We start from the raw sequence: 16,218 nt of genomic DNA on the forward strand, positions 1-16,218 counted from the left end.
CCCTGTCACTCGGGGAAATATTTATTTGGAGTCAATCCCGGAAACACCGTCCTACTACTATTATAGCACACAAGCCAATCTAAAAAAATAAAATAAGAATTTGCTGAGCCATTTTAAATACTGAAACATTTTTGTGAACCATTGTAAGAGATATACATCTTCAGTAGGAACCAGTGGGCTTTGGGATGAGCAGCAACAAGAAAATAATAATGTATACCATAATAATGGGCTTGGGGATGAGCAGCAACAAGAAAATAATAATGTATACCATAATAATGGGCTTGGGGATGAGCAGCACCAAAAAAACAAATAATATATACAATAATAATGTATACTTTAGCAACGGGTAATTACAATTTACACTCTGTTATTACACAGGCCTGAATTACACACATGTTCAATACCAAAACATGCACTAAATGGAGAGATGTCAGAGTGAGGGGGGAGAGGGGTGAGGTGGCTGCCCATGGAAAGGCGCCCCGAGCAGTTGGGGGTTCGGTGGCTTGCTCTAGAGCACCTTGGCAGTGCCCAGGAGGTGAACTAGCACCCCTCCAGCTACCAGTCCACACTTCGTATTTTGGTCCGTATGGGGACTTGAACCGGCGACCCTACTGACTGAGCTACTGCCCCCCCCCGCCCCCATTACAAGCATACAATAACACCAGCCTGATCCTTTTAGTCTAACCTGTTCATAAATAGGTTTTTAACATCTGTTAATCGTGGATTTTATTGCAGAGACCCATCCGTGAAGAGATCATTATGTAAGAAGTGCTGCTCATTGCTCATCCCTGGCGTAACGGCTTCAACAAGACAGCGGAGTAAGTCGGTTGATCATTTTATATTTACAGTCCAGTTCCTTCTGCTACCTCGCATTGCATACTGAATCTAATTAGAGTGATGTCCTAAACAGCTCATTTATGCATTTTAATCTCAATTTTTTTTGTTGATACATTTAAAGAAAAATGACAGTAACCTAATTGTTAACGTATGTCATTAGGGAAAAACAGCAGGACCCGCTTCACTGTCGTGCGCTGCCTCAGCTGTGGGCAGAGCAAAACGTTTCTGAATGATCCGGATCATCGTCTATGGGTAGACCAGCCCGAGGCTCAGCTGGAGCAACAAAAGCAGCCAGGTGACAGATTATTGTTATTATTATTATTATTATTGTTATTTCCTTTTATCTGAGGCATGAGGTACAGCCGATACCCGAATTTTGATGGTCATAAGTAAACTTCATTAGCGGTTACATTTTTTTGTGTGTTTTTTCCTTTTAAAGGTTTGACTGCATGCTTATTCAGTAGACCATTTAGTGTTGTCCACAATTCCAGACTTTCATATTGCATGCTTATTTAGAAAGCAAAACATGCTATAATGGCTTACATATGTCTATGTCGGGACGGATGAAACTGTTTCAACTGTCCCCGACTTGGCTGGAACTACTTGGATTTTAAGTAAATGCACAATTATCTGTGTTTATACAATAATTTATGGAGGTGAGACATGGAAAAGCAGTTTTTAGAAAGATGAAAATATATTTGGGCCCGCCAGGTTAGGGGGTCAAGTTTTCCCACGTAAAAACCCAGTGAAACAACTTTTTCCACAATAGAAACATGATATAAATGGAAAAACCTACTGTTCTAGCTATTAAAATGGCTGAATCCTCCACAGTGCATGATATTTCAATAACCGCTTCATACATGCTTCAGGATGACGACAAAGAGACATTCACATCTAAATGAACACCCCTTGGAAGTACCATTCATGACATATAGTAAAATATTATAGTTGTGGGAAGTTTATATGGCTTAAACTGTACGTTTTTATTCAGATGAAACTTTACGCACGGCCCACTTTTGCTGTAATAATTCCTGAAGGGTTTTATTCAAAGCTGAAAATGCAGCTGTATTTGACAGATGACACATATAGGTTGCTAGTGACCAAGTCTTAGCTTTCAGTGCAATACGATCGCTTTGTAAATTACCTTTTTTTTTTATTATTAAAAAGTGTTTCAACTGTCCCGGCTCTCCCCCTATAAACCCTGTTGGTTTGTTTTCTTCTAAGATGTTTCAACTCCCATTGAGGTAATAAAGACTTGAAAAGGACAACTGAACATTATTTATTCTTTCTCACCCACAGATCCAGGACCTTCTATTAAAAAACAGCCAAAAGACAAAAAGCCCGATGTGTCTTCTAAACCCAGCGCTGCCCAGAGCGCCGCCAGCACGTAGCAGCACTTCTCTTTCTGACTGCGACATTTAACATAGGTGTAACTATTATGTTACATAAATCTGCAATGTTTTAGTATTTTTATTTTTCATTGATTTAGTAACTTTTTGGCCTCTGTGATAAAAAAATCTAGCGTCTTCCTGGGGGTGTACAGGGTGATTTTGAATGCCTCCAACAGATGGCCACCGTGTGGTGTGCTACACGTGTAGGATTGTGCTTTAAAGGAACAAGCATTGGCGGTGAGACATGGTTCTTTTTTTTTTTTCAAAAAGTACAACTTTATTGATAGTAATGCTTTTATTAAAAAGATGCCGACAAGAATGGAAGAATGAATTTACCGAATGAGTTCAACATGATCTTTTACCCTTATTTTCTGTACAGTAAAAATCTCTTTGCCATTAACAATTTGTTGTCAGTTACTTTACTTAAAGGTTGACTTATAAAAAAAAAAACAAGTGTAGTTTCATATTTTTTTTTCTCCTTTGTCCCCTTTTGGCACTCGAGAACGTGTCTTCTGAGAATATATTAGGTTCTTGGAAAAGATCCTTGGAATGTGGCCCATATACAAGACGAGGGCCAGAGTCATGCCTAGAAAGCAAGTCGTTAATTGTAAACAGTGTGTTCAATTTAAAAGAATTAACATATACAGTATGTTTCATTGTAATGCTGAGTACCTGTGAGAGAGCCCAGCCAGTAGACCGCTGCGTACTCTGTGAAGGTAAATCCAGGACAGTGGAAGGTGAGGCCGTACGACAAGGAGGGATTCATGTAGGCTGAGGTGTAGCCTCTGGCTGCAGAAAAAGAACAGACAAATAAAGCGTATGTTAGTCAATCTGTATTATGATGCTTTTAAACTTTTGAGCAGTTTTAAGACATGCATGCTAGGTAGGACTACAGATAGCCGATTGTACAGTGGCGCATTTACAGAAATGTTGATTAATGTGCATTTTCCTCATTAAATAAAGGGGAGGCAGATGTATACCTTTTATCGAATAACACGTGCAGCTGAGGATCACATGCATGTCTAATACAAAATTGTAATTTCACCTTGTGGGATTAATAAAGGAATACATTATTATTATTATCATTGTTATTACCAATGTGGAGTCCAAGGAACTCATCGTTTAGTGCTTCTGGTAGCTTTTTTTAGGCAAAAAAGGTCTGTTTAAAGTAACCGGCAACACATTGTGTAGATGCACGGAAACAGTGATCTCAGATGGTACTGCACAGAGAGAAGACTCGCCCTGATTTCCCAGTGGGTTCCCATATTTCTATAATATTTTGTTTTATTAGCAAAAGTTGAAATGAAAAATTCTGTTTTGTTATCCAATCATTTCCCTGCACTTACTTTCTCATATTTAAAAGCACAAAGCTACTACTTTTTTACCAGTGATGATGAAGGTCCCTTGAAACTTACCTGTATAGCACAGGAAAGTGAGGAGGACAGCGATGAGGGGCACTCGGATCAGAGCAGGTCTGCGTCTCAGGTTTAGATGGACTAGAAGAAGGAAGAGCGTGCATACACACTCTGTAAAGAACCCGTGAAGCGCCGAGACCAGCAGAGATGGGCTGCACTCTCTGAACATCAGGTTTTTGATCATGTGCATGTCTGTTAGCTCCAGACTCCAGTAGTATGCAGCTACAAGAATGGCTAGATGGGCCCCAAGAAACTGGGCCGCAACAGCAAGGAGAGTGGGCAGGGTGGTGGCCTCCAGCTGCAGGAACTCCAGCACAACCAGGGTGGGGTTCCCTGAGGCACCACCACAGATCACACCGTGGGTCAGCAGAACCACAAACAATATGGTGAAAGTCACATCAGGACCCAAGCCCCCGGCCCACTCCCCCACATCCACAATGGTCTGCACCTCCAGCCGACATGCCACCAGCATGAAAGAGGAAGCGAACTCCAAAATCAATCTAAACCGTGGCCATTTTTTAAGGAGTGTTGAGACCAAGGCCGCAGAAATGACAACAGCCAAGAAGTAGCCGAGAGATGCATTCAGCCCAGACATGACTCAGATGTGCTGTCCCCTGCAGTTTCTTTTCCAAAAGAAATGAATGAGGGTTTGACTCAACAACTCTGCTGTCTGTTTGGCAACGTGGCACATGGCAGAGACACATTTCTTATCAGAGACACGTCATGTTTTTATCCCACAGCCACCTGCCAAAATACACATGGGCCTTGACACGAGGTCAGGTCAAGGAGCTGGCCTTCGTCTGGTGGTCATGTATAATTAGATCACAGCTTCGGTTAAATGCTTGCTTCCCTTCGCTAAAGGATATAAAACCCTTTCTTAATTCTCAACTGGACCCTCAGCCTCTCTTTGTCCTCATGAAATCAAAGAACACCTGATAGATTTTTCTAACAGGGGGCATACCCCCAGACCCCCCAAAGGAGAGCCTCCCCATCCCCCCCCCATACATAACAAATCCCAATTTAAACCCTGAAGGATAATGATGCTGAAAGAGCCAAAGAAATTGCTTTGTACTAGGCAAAATTTGGTTTGGCCCCACCAAATCTCACTCCAAGGTTTTGGGAAAAGTTGGCAGCTCTGTTACTGCTTTCTCTCAGACTTTAGCTAGCTTTGTCGTTTATTTTAGTGACATTAAATAACCTACGCTTTAAATTAGTTTAATGCTATGTGATGCTCAGACATGAGGCGGAAGATGGGAAACGTCGACGTTCTCGTGTTTTGTGTATGTGTGTGTGTTTGTGCGCGCGCGCGCGCGCGCCTGTGCGCGTGTGGGTGTGTAGCGCTGGCCGAGCGAGCCAGTGAAGTGATGGCAGGGGAAGAGCAGACACTCAAAGAGGAATGAGAACTCGTCGGGGATGGCGGACAGACCTCTGACGCTGTTTGTGAAGCTTTTTGCCGCTGGGTTTTACGGTGTGAGCTCGTTTCTCATCGTCGTGGTGAACAAAAGTGTCCTCACCAACTACAGGTAACGGTTTTGCTAACGCTTATGTTGGTTATAGAGTTAGTAGAGGAGCTACCATGGGAGCTAACGGTTAACCTAGCAACTGGAAGTTGTGTTGGCTAGATAGCGGCTGAGCCTATTAGCTAGTTAGCTAACGGCAACTTTTGACTGGCGAGGTTGTGTACAGCCTGAAATAGGAGAGCATAATATACGGTAGCATTTTGTAAAGCTATATTTCAGCCTAACGTTTGTCACTGGCTAATAAAGTAACGTTAGGTTCGCAACACCGTACTCTATTCACTGGTTGTAACGGGGACTCAACTCTGCTGTTTCAGGTTCCCTTCATCAATATGTGTTGGAATTGGACAAGTAAGTTGAATGCACAACGAATTTCCAAACCCACATCAGTCCCTGAAAGCAGGCAGAGATAACGTAATGTTCTATTTAATGTGTGTGCAGATGTTGGCCACAGTGGTTGTTCTGTGGGTGGGCAAGGCTGCGAAGGTGATCAGCTTCCCAGACTGCGATGAGAGTATACCTCGCAAGGTGAGACCACCTAGCCATCAATCAGTACAACTATTTACAGTTTCCATCATGATCATGAGCGTTTTTTTCATTCATGTTTACCTGGTTTTACAGACGTTTCCTCTACCTCTCCTGTATGTGGGAAACCAAATCACTGGTCTGTTCGGTACCAAAAGGCTAAAGTAAGTCCTCCCATCTAGGCTGGATTGGTTTTGAAGTGATAGTATTGTATAATGACTGTATGGTTTCTTGGCAACTATATACGAATATATCTATAGACTAAGTCTAGTATGGATGTGTTATTATTTAATATGCTATAGATAGATGGTATAGAAACAAGAAGAAAGGGAAGAAAAGATACAAAAACTGTATAAATGTGTGTGGGTATGTACTGTATTTTTGCATCTGTGTCTATGATGTGTAGTAAGTGAAGCATAAGATTTTGTATTTACTAAAGGATAAAAGTAGAGAAAGGGGTAGGACCTGATAAGTTGTTTATGAACTTCTTCCTACTCCTTTTTGAACATGGGAATTTTTTGTTTGAATGACTTTCAATCATTTTTGGAAGATTGTGCTGAGAAGTACATGACCTTATTTATCTGTCATTTTAATTATATATATATATATATATATATTTGTATGCATGAATGTATGTATATACATTTTTTATTTTAATGTTTTATATGTTCAGATAATCTACTACTACTCGAAAAATGGTGAAATGGAAGTTGAGTTAGTAACACTGTGAGTTCATTGGGCATGGCTATTGATGTTTGACCAAGTTAAAGCAATTTCTGTCCTTTTCCACCAGTCTGCCGATGTTTACAGTCCTCCGGAGGTTCTCCATTTTATTCACAATGCTGGCTGAGGTACTTCTTCTCAAGTAAGATCGCACGGGAAAGATTTTTCCTCAGTCATTTACGGTTTTCTTTTCTCAGTGGGACACCAAGCCTTCCTCTTTGTACTGTATTTGAGGCTTTTCTTTTACAGCTCAAAGCAGCCAGATAGAATTTCATTGCTCTACTGTCTTTGACCTTTTGGCAGGAAGAAATTCTCCAGGCCAGTCCAGCTGACAGTATTTACAATGATCCTCGGGGCGTTTATAGCCGCAAGGTAAGTCCTACTACATCCAGGTGTCCCAAACCAGAATTACCTCCACAACAAAGGGTTGTCTTCTCCTGATATATGTCCTCACTAAAGTGATATTATCTTCAGGGTCATTAGACATAGTTCTAGAACTGTAGTTAAAGGAGCCCCTCTGAAACAGCAAGCCCAAAGTTAAATCATTAGTGACAGAACACGTATTTACAGCCCGGACACTTTCTTTTGTTTTCTCTCATCACAGTTCTGACCTGTCTTTTGACCTGCAAGGCTACGTGTTCATTCTCCTGAACGACGTGCTGACTGCAGCCAACGGAGCCTATGTGAAGCAAAAATTAGATGCAAAGGTATGTGGCAGCACCATCTGATGAATAGTAACCATTGTTGGGCTGGAGCTGTTTTTGGCATTGAGCTGATGTTGGTGAATACAGAGAACCCAAGCGGTCCTTCAGCGTCTGGCGTAAAGGTACTCGGTGTACACAAACACCATGGGTTGGTTCTTTTCATTCCCCACTAATTTGATTTTATATATTATATATATATATATATATATATATATATATATATATATATATATGCAAAGAAATAATCATTTATTACTCCAGTATATTATACAAGTTGTGCTGCTTTTCTATTTCTTTTGCATTTTCTATTTTTTTTTAAAATTATTTTAAACAGTCAAGTTAATTACAGTTTAACTGTTGAGTCAAATAAAAAGTATCTTATGTCACATGAGCAGACTGCTCAGCTCTAGTGTTACAGCAAACGGGGTCCAGATTTAGTCTGTGAGAGCACCATCTGCTAATAGGCACAAGACGTGTGTGTGTGAGTGTGTGAGTGTGTGAGTGAGTGACGGAGCCACATGAAGCGGCGTCCGTAGTGCGTTGGGCTGGCCACGCATGACGCTAGTGTGTATGCTAGTTAGTGAGGAATGCACTCAAAGACTAGTCAATACCCCCTCTGTTCTGGCTCTGCTTATTTTTTCATGGTCCTGTTGCTCCCTGCCCATCTGTTTCTATGTTCTTTCTCACAGGAGCTGGGGAAATATGGATTGTTGTATTATAATGCGTTATTTATGATAATTCCCACTCTGCTGTTGGCTCATGTGACTGGAGATATGCAAAAGGTAAATAGTTTGACGCTTTCTATCTCTATAAGCTCTATTTCTAATTATCTTCATTTAAACCTCTAGCTTGGCAGATACATTGAAGTGAGTGCATATATGTCTAAGCATGGGTGTGTGCCGTAAATATGGGCTGTCTGTGAGTTGGTTAGTGTTGGCAGAGACCTTCTGGTTTGCCAAGCTGGGGCCCAGCAGCCAGAAAGGCACAAAGCTGCTATTATGCACCTAGTAGAGTTATTACAGCAGCGCCTACAGCCTCCTTTAACTAAAAAACCTCTGTAATGACACAGACTACTACCTTTTTTTTTTTAAAGCTTCTGGAATCTTAGTGTTGAATTTGTAAGTATGTTGGGGTTAATTCTATACACTCTCTAAAATATGATCAACAACCCTGCAGTGCTCAGTTAATCAAATATTTATTTTCTGCCAGACCAGACACGTCATTAAGGAATGACTATTGATTTTTTTTTTAACAAACAAATATTTAAACTCAAATGATTTGTAATCCACAATAGCTTACATATTTATTCTGTTGTTTTTGTTTGTTTGTTTTTTAAATGCTGTTGCGGGTATGTACATGTGTAATTACATTATTACTCATGCTGTGTTTCTGTTGTCAGGCGGTGGAATATGATGGCTGGTCAGACATGTTCTTCCTCACCCAGTTCCTCCTCTCTTGCATCATGGGGTAAGAATACAGGCCAAGGCTTATGTGTGACATGCATGCCTGGGCAGGGAAAGTGTTTTGTGCCAGAATTGAACATCTGGGTTACACCCAATATTTGTAGTATCACCGTATTATCATCAGTGGCTGGAATCTCCATTCTGGGCAATTGCTTTACTGAGTGTGAAGCTCACAATGGCCATGTGTCTATCATGTTGCATCAACATTGTGAAACACTGACTTTATGCATGCAAAGTGTTGATTCATGTGTAATATGATAACATGGTTCTTTTGCAGGTTTGTTCTGATGTATTCCACCGTGCTTTGTACACAATACAACTCTGCATTAACAACTACGATCGTGGGCTGCATCAAGGTAAACTTTAAATTAGTGGGAAGTAATAGTTAAATACACTAAAAGAAAAAAAAGGAAAAAAAACGTAATTGACTTCATTCATATTTTCTTTATTTTGCAGAATGTCCTGGTGACATACATTGGGATGGTGTTCAGTGGAGACTACATTTTCTCTTGGACTAATTTCATAGGTTTGAATATCAGGTATACGTGGTCTATTTTCTAATTTATGCTGAAATGTCTAGTTGTCTTCATAGATGGATATATTTTTTACCTAGGTATGGCTGGGGCGATATGGACAAAAACAAAATGATATCTGTATTTGTACAGAGTATCCACAATATATATCTCTGTGCTTTTTACAAAGTGGGCTAAATGTTCAGTTGTAAGTCAAAGCCACATGCAAAATGTTACATGCACTTTTAAAACAGAGTGATGAAAATAAAATGCATGCTTCCCCATTTTAATATGCACAGCTGCAACACATCATGATGATCATAAGGCCGATTGTTTCTTTACACCGTGAAGTGTATAAACTACACTGCAGTCTGGATTCTGTAGTGACAGATGAATCATGAACGAGTGCAGCTTGGGTTGCATGCACATCATACATGCATAAAATGTCTGTATGATCACTGCGCTGCATTTCTATGAACTATGTTAATTGGTCACGGGTCTTATCTCTCGCCGCCTTCTCATTCGCTCTGCACATAGAACTATATGTAACGTTGCATCCAGAAGCTACTGTTTTTCTTTTCTTTTTGTTTTCTTCACCGTGGCGGCTACCACAACAGAACATTAGAAGTGGAAACACTGGTACAGTTACAGGTTTTTTTCTCCTGCTTAAAAAAAATTTACAGCTGGGCAAATAACAGTTTCAAAATGTAGGAAAATGTCCGCAGTGTGGGTCGGCGCTGTGTCTCCCTCCACCGTACAGGAGAGCCTGTGAGCGAGTGGGGGCAGGGTCGTGTGGAGAGTTTAAGAGAAGAGAAATGTAAATGTATTATGAAACACAACATCAAACTCTATCGATAGAAACGGTATTGTCTTATCCTATATCTCGTTGGAAATATATCTATGTACTGCCCAGCCGTACACCCAGGGTTTCTGGAAGTAGAGTTTTCCTCCAACACAAACCCTCACCTATTGGACATACATTTGGAATTGTATGGTCACACAGCAGATCGACTCACTGTGGCATTGTGTATATAAACATGAGCAAGAACTGTAAATACCATACTATAACAGTGTCGTTTTAAGCCAGGCTTTCCATCCATAGAGCCATGCTATATATTGGATGGATTTCATGAAAACCTCATTCATTATGCACGTAGCTTGTTAGCTTAAAGATTGTTCTCATTTCTGGTTTTAAACAACTGAGGAAGGAAGGAAGGGTCCACTAATATTGTGTAAGACTGGTCCTCCCTAAAAGGTGAACTCCTAAATACATTTGGCACCGTTGATGACACTGATGTTAGAGATGCTATGTGCCTGTTGGCTGCAGGAATTTCTATGTGCATGCTAATTCTTGTTTGGAACTTTGATGAACGTAATGACTAATGATGTGCTGCAACATGTTAGATACAATGATTTCCAAATGTCATTTTGCCTGCAACTGTTGGGGAACTTTTTTTTGTAGCCTCTATGACATTAATCCTAAAACCAGTTTCTTAGTTGTTCAGAGTTAGATTAAGCGCCAACATTAAGATGCACATAGCTTCATTACGAGTTCTTGCATGAGTGTGAACTGTTTGTATTCTCACACATGGTCACTGTCTGTGTTGTTGCAGTATTGCGGGCAGCCTGGTGTACTCTTACATCACTCTCACAGAGGAGCAGTCCAATAAAGCAAGTGAAAACGCCAAGCTGGACATCAAGGGAAAGGTGGTTGTATGACGGACACACTGGATTTAATTTTTTTTATGCTGACGAACGACAAAACTCTATTTTAGTACAACTTTTATTTATGGAGTATTTTAACAGCAAAGGAGTGTCATGATGGGAATAATGTTGGGGGGGGGAACCTTTGTTGTGTAGAAATGGAGCCACGGCGTCATCATACCTCGCTTGCCTCTGCCATGGTTATGAACGCTCCAGAGGGATTGTGGGTTGGTTTTTAGACTGTTTTCTTTTTAAATATTTGTATTTTGATACTGTACATGTGAGCATTGAGAACAAGGGAACATGGAACCAATATTATTTATATTCAAACATTTCTTGACACTCAAACTGAAACGTAAAAGTTGGGATGACATAATGTTTCCTGAATGCAGGAGTGAACAGCTGATGGGTGTGTACTGATGACTCTTGGGACTATTACATATAATATAATATTATTTTGAAGGCACAATCCTTATTTAATTGCATTTTCTGTTTTGCTGTTAACGAGGAATGTAACTTTAGATGCCTTCTAAGCACGGTAAAATGCACTGACACTGTCATTATCTGTTGTCTCAGTCTTTAGTAAAAATGTTCTTATTGGTGTGCATACACTTCTAAGCTTGTTCCAGATGAACGGTAATGCTTGTCACCTTACCTCATCCCTCCAACAACCCATGTGGATGGACCGTGGGCCGTCAGTTCCCATGGAGGATTGTGGCTTTAAATAAATGTTGCTGCCACCTTGTGGGAGATGACTTTAAGATTACGGTTTACAGTTTTCATCCCTCAGCATTTTGCCTCAGTATTACTTTTGTTTTGCAGTTTGTTGTGGACTCACCAAGGCTATAACTGTTTCTTTTTTTTCTTGACACAATGTTATCGCACTTTTAACTGAGGTAGCACCTGCTGAAGAGTGAAGCTGAATTGCCTGTCACATTATCGATTGAGATTATTCTTTTGAAATGTATGTTTCACTTTTTTTTTTTAAGTCTTTCAAATGAAACATGTTTTTCTAAACCTTAATAGTCAGGTACGAGCATTGACCTTTTTACACATTTTTATCTACATTTTATATTTATTACTTTTTTAGAATAATGTTCATTTTGTAGCTGGAGTGGCTTGTGAATTGTAGATGCTGATCTCATCTCAAACACAGGAACCCTGTATTTGTAGCTGAAACTCAAGGATGTATTTTTACATTAAAACCCCTCGGTTGACCTGACGTATTCCTTTGGATTTGGTGTCCAGGTTGTTATCATATTATGAATGATCCAAGATTTATAGGTTACTCTTTTTGTCAAAGTATTCTGTGACTGTCCCTGTGAAAATGTGTAGCTTTTTCAGTCCATTCTTTTTTCTTTTTCTCTAACTACCACTAGGAGTCACACAAATCCAATGTTAAAATCTCACATTACATAGGTGACTGGATTGTTTTTGGCCATCTTATTTAAAATTCAAATTTCAAATCCAAGATGCCTGTCCACCAGGTATATTGTTCAAAAATCGCTTAATTATTGATAGTAAAGAGTAGAAAAATATTGTAATGTCAAAAAAGGTCATTGTATAGGATATCAAAAAAGATATAGTATTGTGTGCCACAATCTAGTATGTCAAAAGTCATGGTATAGTATGTCAAAAAAAGTCATAACATTTCATAGTATGTCAAAAAGTCTTAGTATTCTGTTAGAGAGAGAGCGAGAGCGAGAGAGAGAGAGAAATACAAAAGTCATGTCAAAAAATGTCATAGTATAGTAACTAAAAAATTTCAAAAGTCAATGTAGTATGCCATAGTAGGCTAAAAAAAGAAAAAAAAAAAAGGTCATAGTATGTTCTTTATGTCAATGTTAATCCATTAACTGCAGAGGGAGTACAAGGGGCAGGATCAGAACCCGGCGGCTTCTCCATCACAGTCGAAGGAGGGCCTGTCGCGCTGGGCCCAGGGCCCGGGTTTATCTCCACAGCAGACAGGCAGGCTGCCTAGCGTCCGGGCCACAGTGCCCCTCCACAGCAGTCAACCGAGGATCAAGTTTAGCAGAAACCTCCCGCAATGTTTCACAGGCAGCTACCTGAGTTGTGAGAAGTACAATACTAATCTTGGGATCTCTTCACCGCACTCACTGAGCGCTTGCAGGCACATTTGGACGTTGCTTTTAATGTCCTCCTTTCGTCCCCTGTGGGAGATCCATCCACATGACAACACTGCCTTTGAGGACTCAATCCGCTCGGAGTTGAAAGTTCTAGTATTTATTCTTACAATGTCATTGTGGCTTAGTGTTCCCATTTTGATCATAATAATTTAATTTGTTTAATTCCAAAAAAAACTAATGTAAACTCTGCCACAGAACGCTGTGCTGCTGCACCTCCTTAATCTGCCAGATCGCAGCATCCTGTCATCCATCCTCATCAGTGTCTAACCTCCATCAGTGGTATCCTATGATATCCAACCCATTTGAAATATGACGACATCACAATGGGGTCTGATCATGAAAGACTTTTCTTTCACATTTTTATTGTGCACGTCAAAAAAATATTTTTCACTCAAAATGAATACTCTCATTATTGAAACATGATGAAAAAAACTCATCGTATAGCAGTTGTAGTATAGTATGTTGAAAAAACTCATTATATAGTATATCAAAAAAAGCCATAGTATAGTGTGCCACAGTCTAGTTTGTCTAATAAGTGATAATATTGTGTTGAAAAAGGCCATAAAACTTCATATTCTAGTATCTCGAAAAAGGTCTCAGTATACATTGTCTCAAAAAGTCATAGTATAGTATGTTGAAAATATGTGAAAAAAGTCATAGTATAGTAAGTTGAAAATATGTGAAAAAAGTCAAAGTATAGTATGTCAGAAAGTCATGGTATAGTATGTCAAAAAAGTCATAAAAAGTCATAGTATAGGATGTCACCAAAGTTATCAATATGCCATAATATATGTTGAAAATAGTCATAGTATAGTATGTCAAAAAAGTCATAGTATGTCGAAAAAAGTTATAGTACAGTATGTCAAAAAAATGTGATAAAGTCATAGTCTAGTATGTTGAAAAAAATAGTATAGCATGTCACCAAAGTGATCAATAAGTCATAATATTTTATGTTGAAAATAGTCATAGTATAGCATGTCAAAAAAAGTCATAGTATAGCATTTCAAAAAAGTCATAGTATAGTATTTCAAAATAAGTCATAGAAGAAGGAACTGGCATCTCTACTACTTCCAGCTTATCGCCATACTTTTGATCCTTACGGGGACTTGAACCAACGACCCTCTAGTTCCCTACCCAATTCCCTACTGACTGAGCTAATAATATATTGAAAACCCAATTGGTATAGTATGTTCAAAAAGGTCATAGTATAGTCTGTTGAAGAAAGTCATAGTATAGTACAGTATGTCAAAAAATCTCATAGTATGGTATGTCAAAATAAGTCATAGTATAGGATGATGCAAAAAGTCATAGTATAGGATGATGCAAAAAGTCATAGTATGTCAAAAAAAAAAATCATAGTACAGTATGTCAAAATAAGTCATAGTATGTCAAAAGTGATCAATAAGTCATAATATATTATGTTGAAAAAAGTCATAGTTTAGTATGACAAAATATCATAGTATAGTATGTCAACAAAAGTCATATATAGTATGTCAACAAAGTGATCACAAGTCACAATATTTATGTTGAAAACTCATAGTTTAGTATGACAACATTTTTTTAATAAAAATTCGTATATTAGGTCAATATTTTGTCAATTAAGTCATAGTATAGTATGTCAATAAGTCTGAGTATAGTATGTCAAAATAATCATATGTCAAATTAAGTCATAGTACAGTATGTCAAAAGTCATAGTAATTATGTCAAAAAGGTCAGTATCAAATAATCATAGTCAATTAAGTCAGTACATTATGTCAAAAATCAGTATATTATGTCAAAGTGATCAATAAGTCATAATACTGTATATTGTGTTGAAAAAAGTCATAGTTTGTCGAAAAAAAGTCGTAGTATAGTATGTCAAACTTTATAAAAATTAACTTTTGTAAGTCACCAAAGTGATTACTCATAATTAATTATAATTACTCATTAATTTCCATGTTTTGTATCATTGCTTTATTTCTGTGCATTTGGGTTTCAAACCATTCATTTTGTTTTGACATTTCATCCTCAGGTAGCCATGGTTTCAATAAGTCATGCAACTGTTCAGTTTCCACACAAAGTTTCAAACACATTTCATACTTTGTTTGCACCTCAGACACATTTCCCCTTGAAAGCATCAATTGCTTACTCCTTTGTTAGCTTGTATAGTTTCTTTATCCCAGAATTCCTTTCCTTCTGATTGGATATTATTTGTAATTCCCGTGCTTTGGCCGTTAGTTTGACCGATCTTTTACCACGTTCATTTTCCGTTTCACTTTGATTGACAGCTGCAGACAAGTCACTCATTTTTAACGGAAGAGGATTAGGGCCACTGGTGAATTTTTTTTGTGAGTTCTGACTTTTTTCTCAGAATTCTGAGATTAAAGTCAGAATTCTGACTTTAATCTCAGAATTCTGAGGGGGAAAAAAAGTCAGAATTCTGACTTTTTTCTCAGAATTCTGACTTTTTTCTCTGAATTCTGAATTGAAGTCAGTCTGAAAAAAAAAGTCAGAATTCTGACTTTTTTCTCAGAATCTGATTTTTTCTCTGAAATTCTGAGATTGAGTCAGAATTCTGAAAAAAAAAGTCAGAATTCTGACTTTTTTTTCCCCCTCAGAATTCTGACTTTAATCTCAGAATTCTGACTTTAATCTCAGAATTCTGACTTTAATCTCAGAATTCTGAGAAAAAAGTCAGAACTCACAAAAAAATTCACCAGTGGCCCTAATCCTCTTCCGTACATTTTGATATGGATTTAGCAGAACTGCTGAAAGCTTTATTAAGAATTGTGGCAGGATGTACCTGTAGCCCTTGTGTGAGAAGGCCAATCTCTTCCACACAGCTTGGAACAATTCTTGATTTGTCCTACCGTCATTGTCCTGCGGGGCTTTGCGGGGTTGTCTCTCAGTCCCAGTGAGTGGAATCAGCTGACGCTGAATGAATGAAGCGCGGCTCTGTCCTTCCTCATGCAAATCCAAAAGTTCAGTCTTTTGAAGCTAGTTTTTCAATAATGTGTAGTGGCAAATAATGAGGTCCGCCGTCGTCGCACGTTTAATCCTTTTATTGTGCACATTTTTAGATAAAAGCACATGCAAAAAGACCGACTTGATTGATTAAAAGCCAAGAACGACAAGATCTAAAACCTTTACTCTCACACAGCTGAGGTTGGAAAAACTGACTGGCTTTCCGGATCCAGATCCCCCATCCACCTCACCTGTGATTCCCCATATTACCTCCGATTATTACCCACAAACAGGTGCGCAGGTGACGTAACAACCAACCATTTACGCAGACCTCCCG

The 16,218-nt window shown here is 38.9% G+C and overlaps 3 protein-coding genes across 3 annotated transcripts in view; 2 read left to right on the forward strand and 1 right to left on the reverse strand.

Moving 5' to 3' along the window:
* Positions 1-2,580, forward strand: part of LOC116695659 (ribonuclease P protein subunit p21) — a 3,238-nt gene extending 658 nt beyond the window's left edge. The window contains exons 3-5 of the mRNA XM_032526083.1: positions 736-818; positions 998-1,132; positions 2,137-2,580. Coding sequence (XP_032381974.1) covers positions 736-818; positions 998-1,132; positions 2,137-2,228 — 310 coding nt within the window. The 3' untranslated portion in view covers positions 2,229-2,580. The remainder of the gene's footprint in view (positions 1-735; positions 819-997; positions 1,133-2,136) is intronic.
* On the reverse strand, positions 2,503-4,409 carry aqp12 (aquaporin 12). The gene is made up of 3 exons (XM_032526060.1): positions 3,644-4,409; positions 2,901-3,017; positions 2,503-2,814 (listed from the first exon to the last, which is right to left on the reverse strand). Exons 1-3 carry the CDS (start codon positions 4,236-4,238, stop codon positions 2,690-2,692), a joined length of 837 nt encoding a protein of 278 aa, XP_032381951.1. The 5' UTR covers positions 4,239-4,409; the 3' UTR covers positions 2,503-2,689.
* Positions 4,410-4,958: 549 nt separating this feature from the next.
* On the forward strand, positions 4,959-12,017 carry slc35d1a (solute carrier family 35 member D1a). Its single transcript, XM_032526043.1, has 12 exons — positions 4,959-5,166; positions 5,478-5,511; positions 5,602-5,688; positions 5,782-5,849; positions 6,479-6,550; positions 6,712-6,780; positions 7,013-7,115; positions 7,802-7,894; positions 8,512-8,579; positions 8,853-8,931; positions 9,032-9,114; positions 10,701-12,017. The coding sequence occupies exons 1-12, from the start codon at positions 5,057-5,059 to the stop codon at positions 10,804-10,806; spliced, it is 972 nt and encodes a 323-aa protein (XP_032381934.1). The 5' UTR covers positions 4,959-5,056; the 3' UTR covers positions 10,807-12,017.
* Positions 12,018-16,218: the final 4,201 nt, after the last annotated feature.

Source organism: Etheostoma spectabile, chromosome 9 (assembly GCF_008692095.1).
Source record: "Etheostoma spectabile isolate EspeVRDwgs_2016 chromosome 9, UIUC_Espe_1.0, whole genome shotgun sequence".
Taxonomy (NCBI): domain Eukaryota; kingdom Metazoa; phylum Chordata; class Actinopteri; order Perciformes; family Percidae; genus Etheostoma; species Etheostoma spectabile.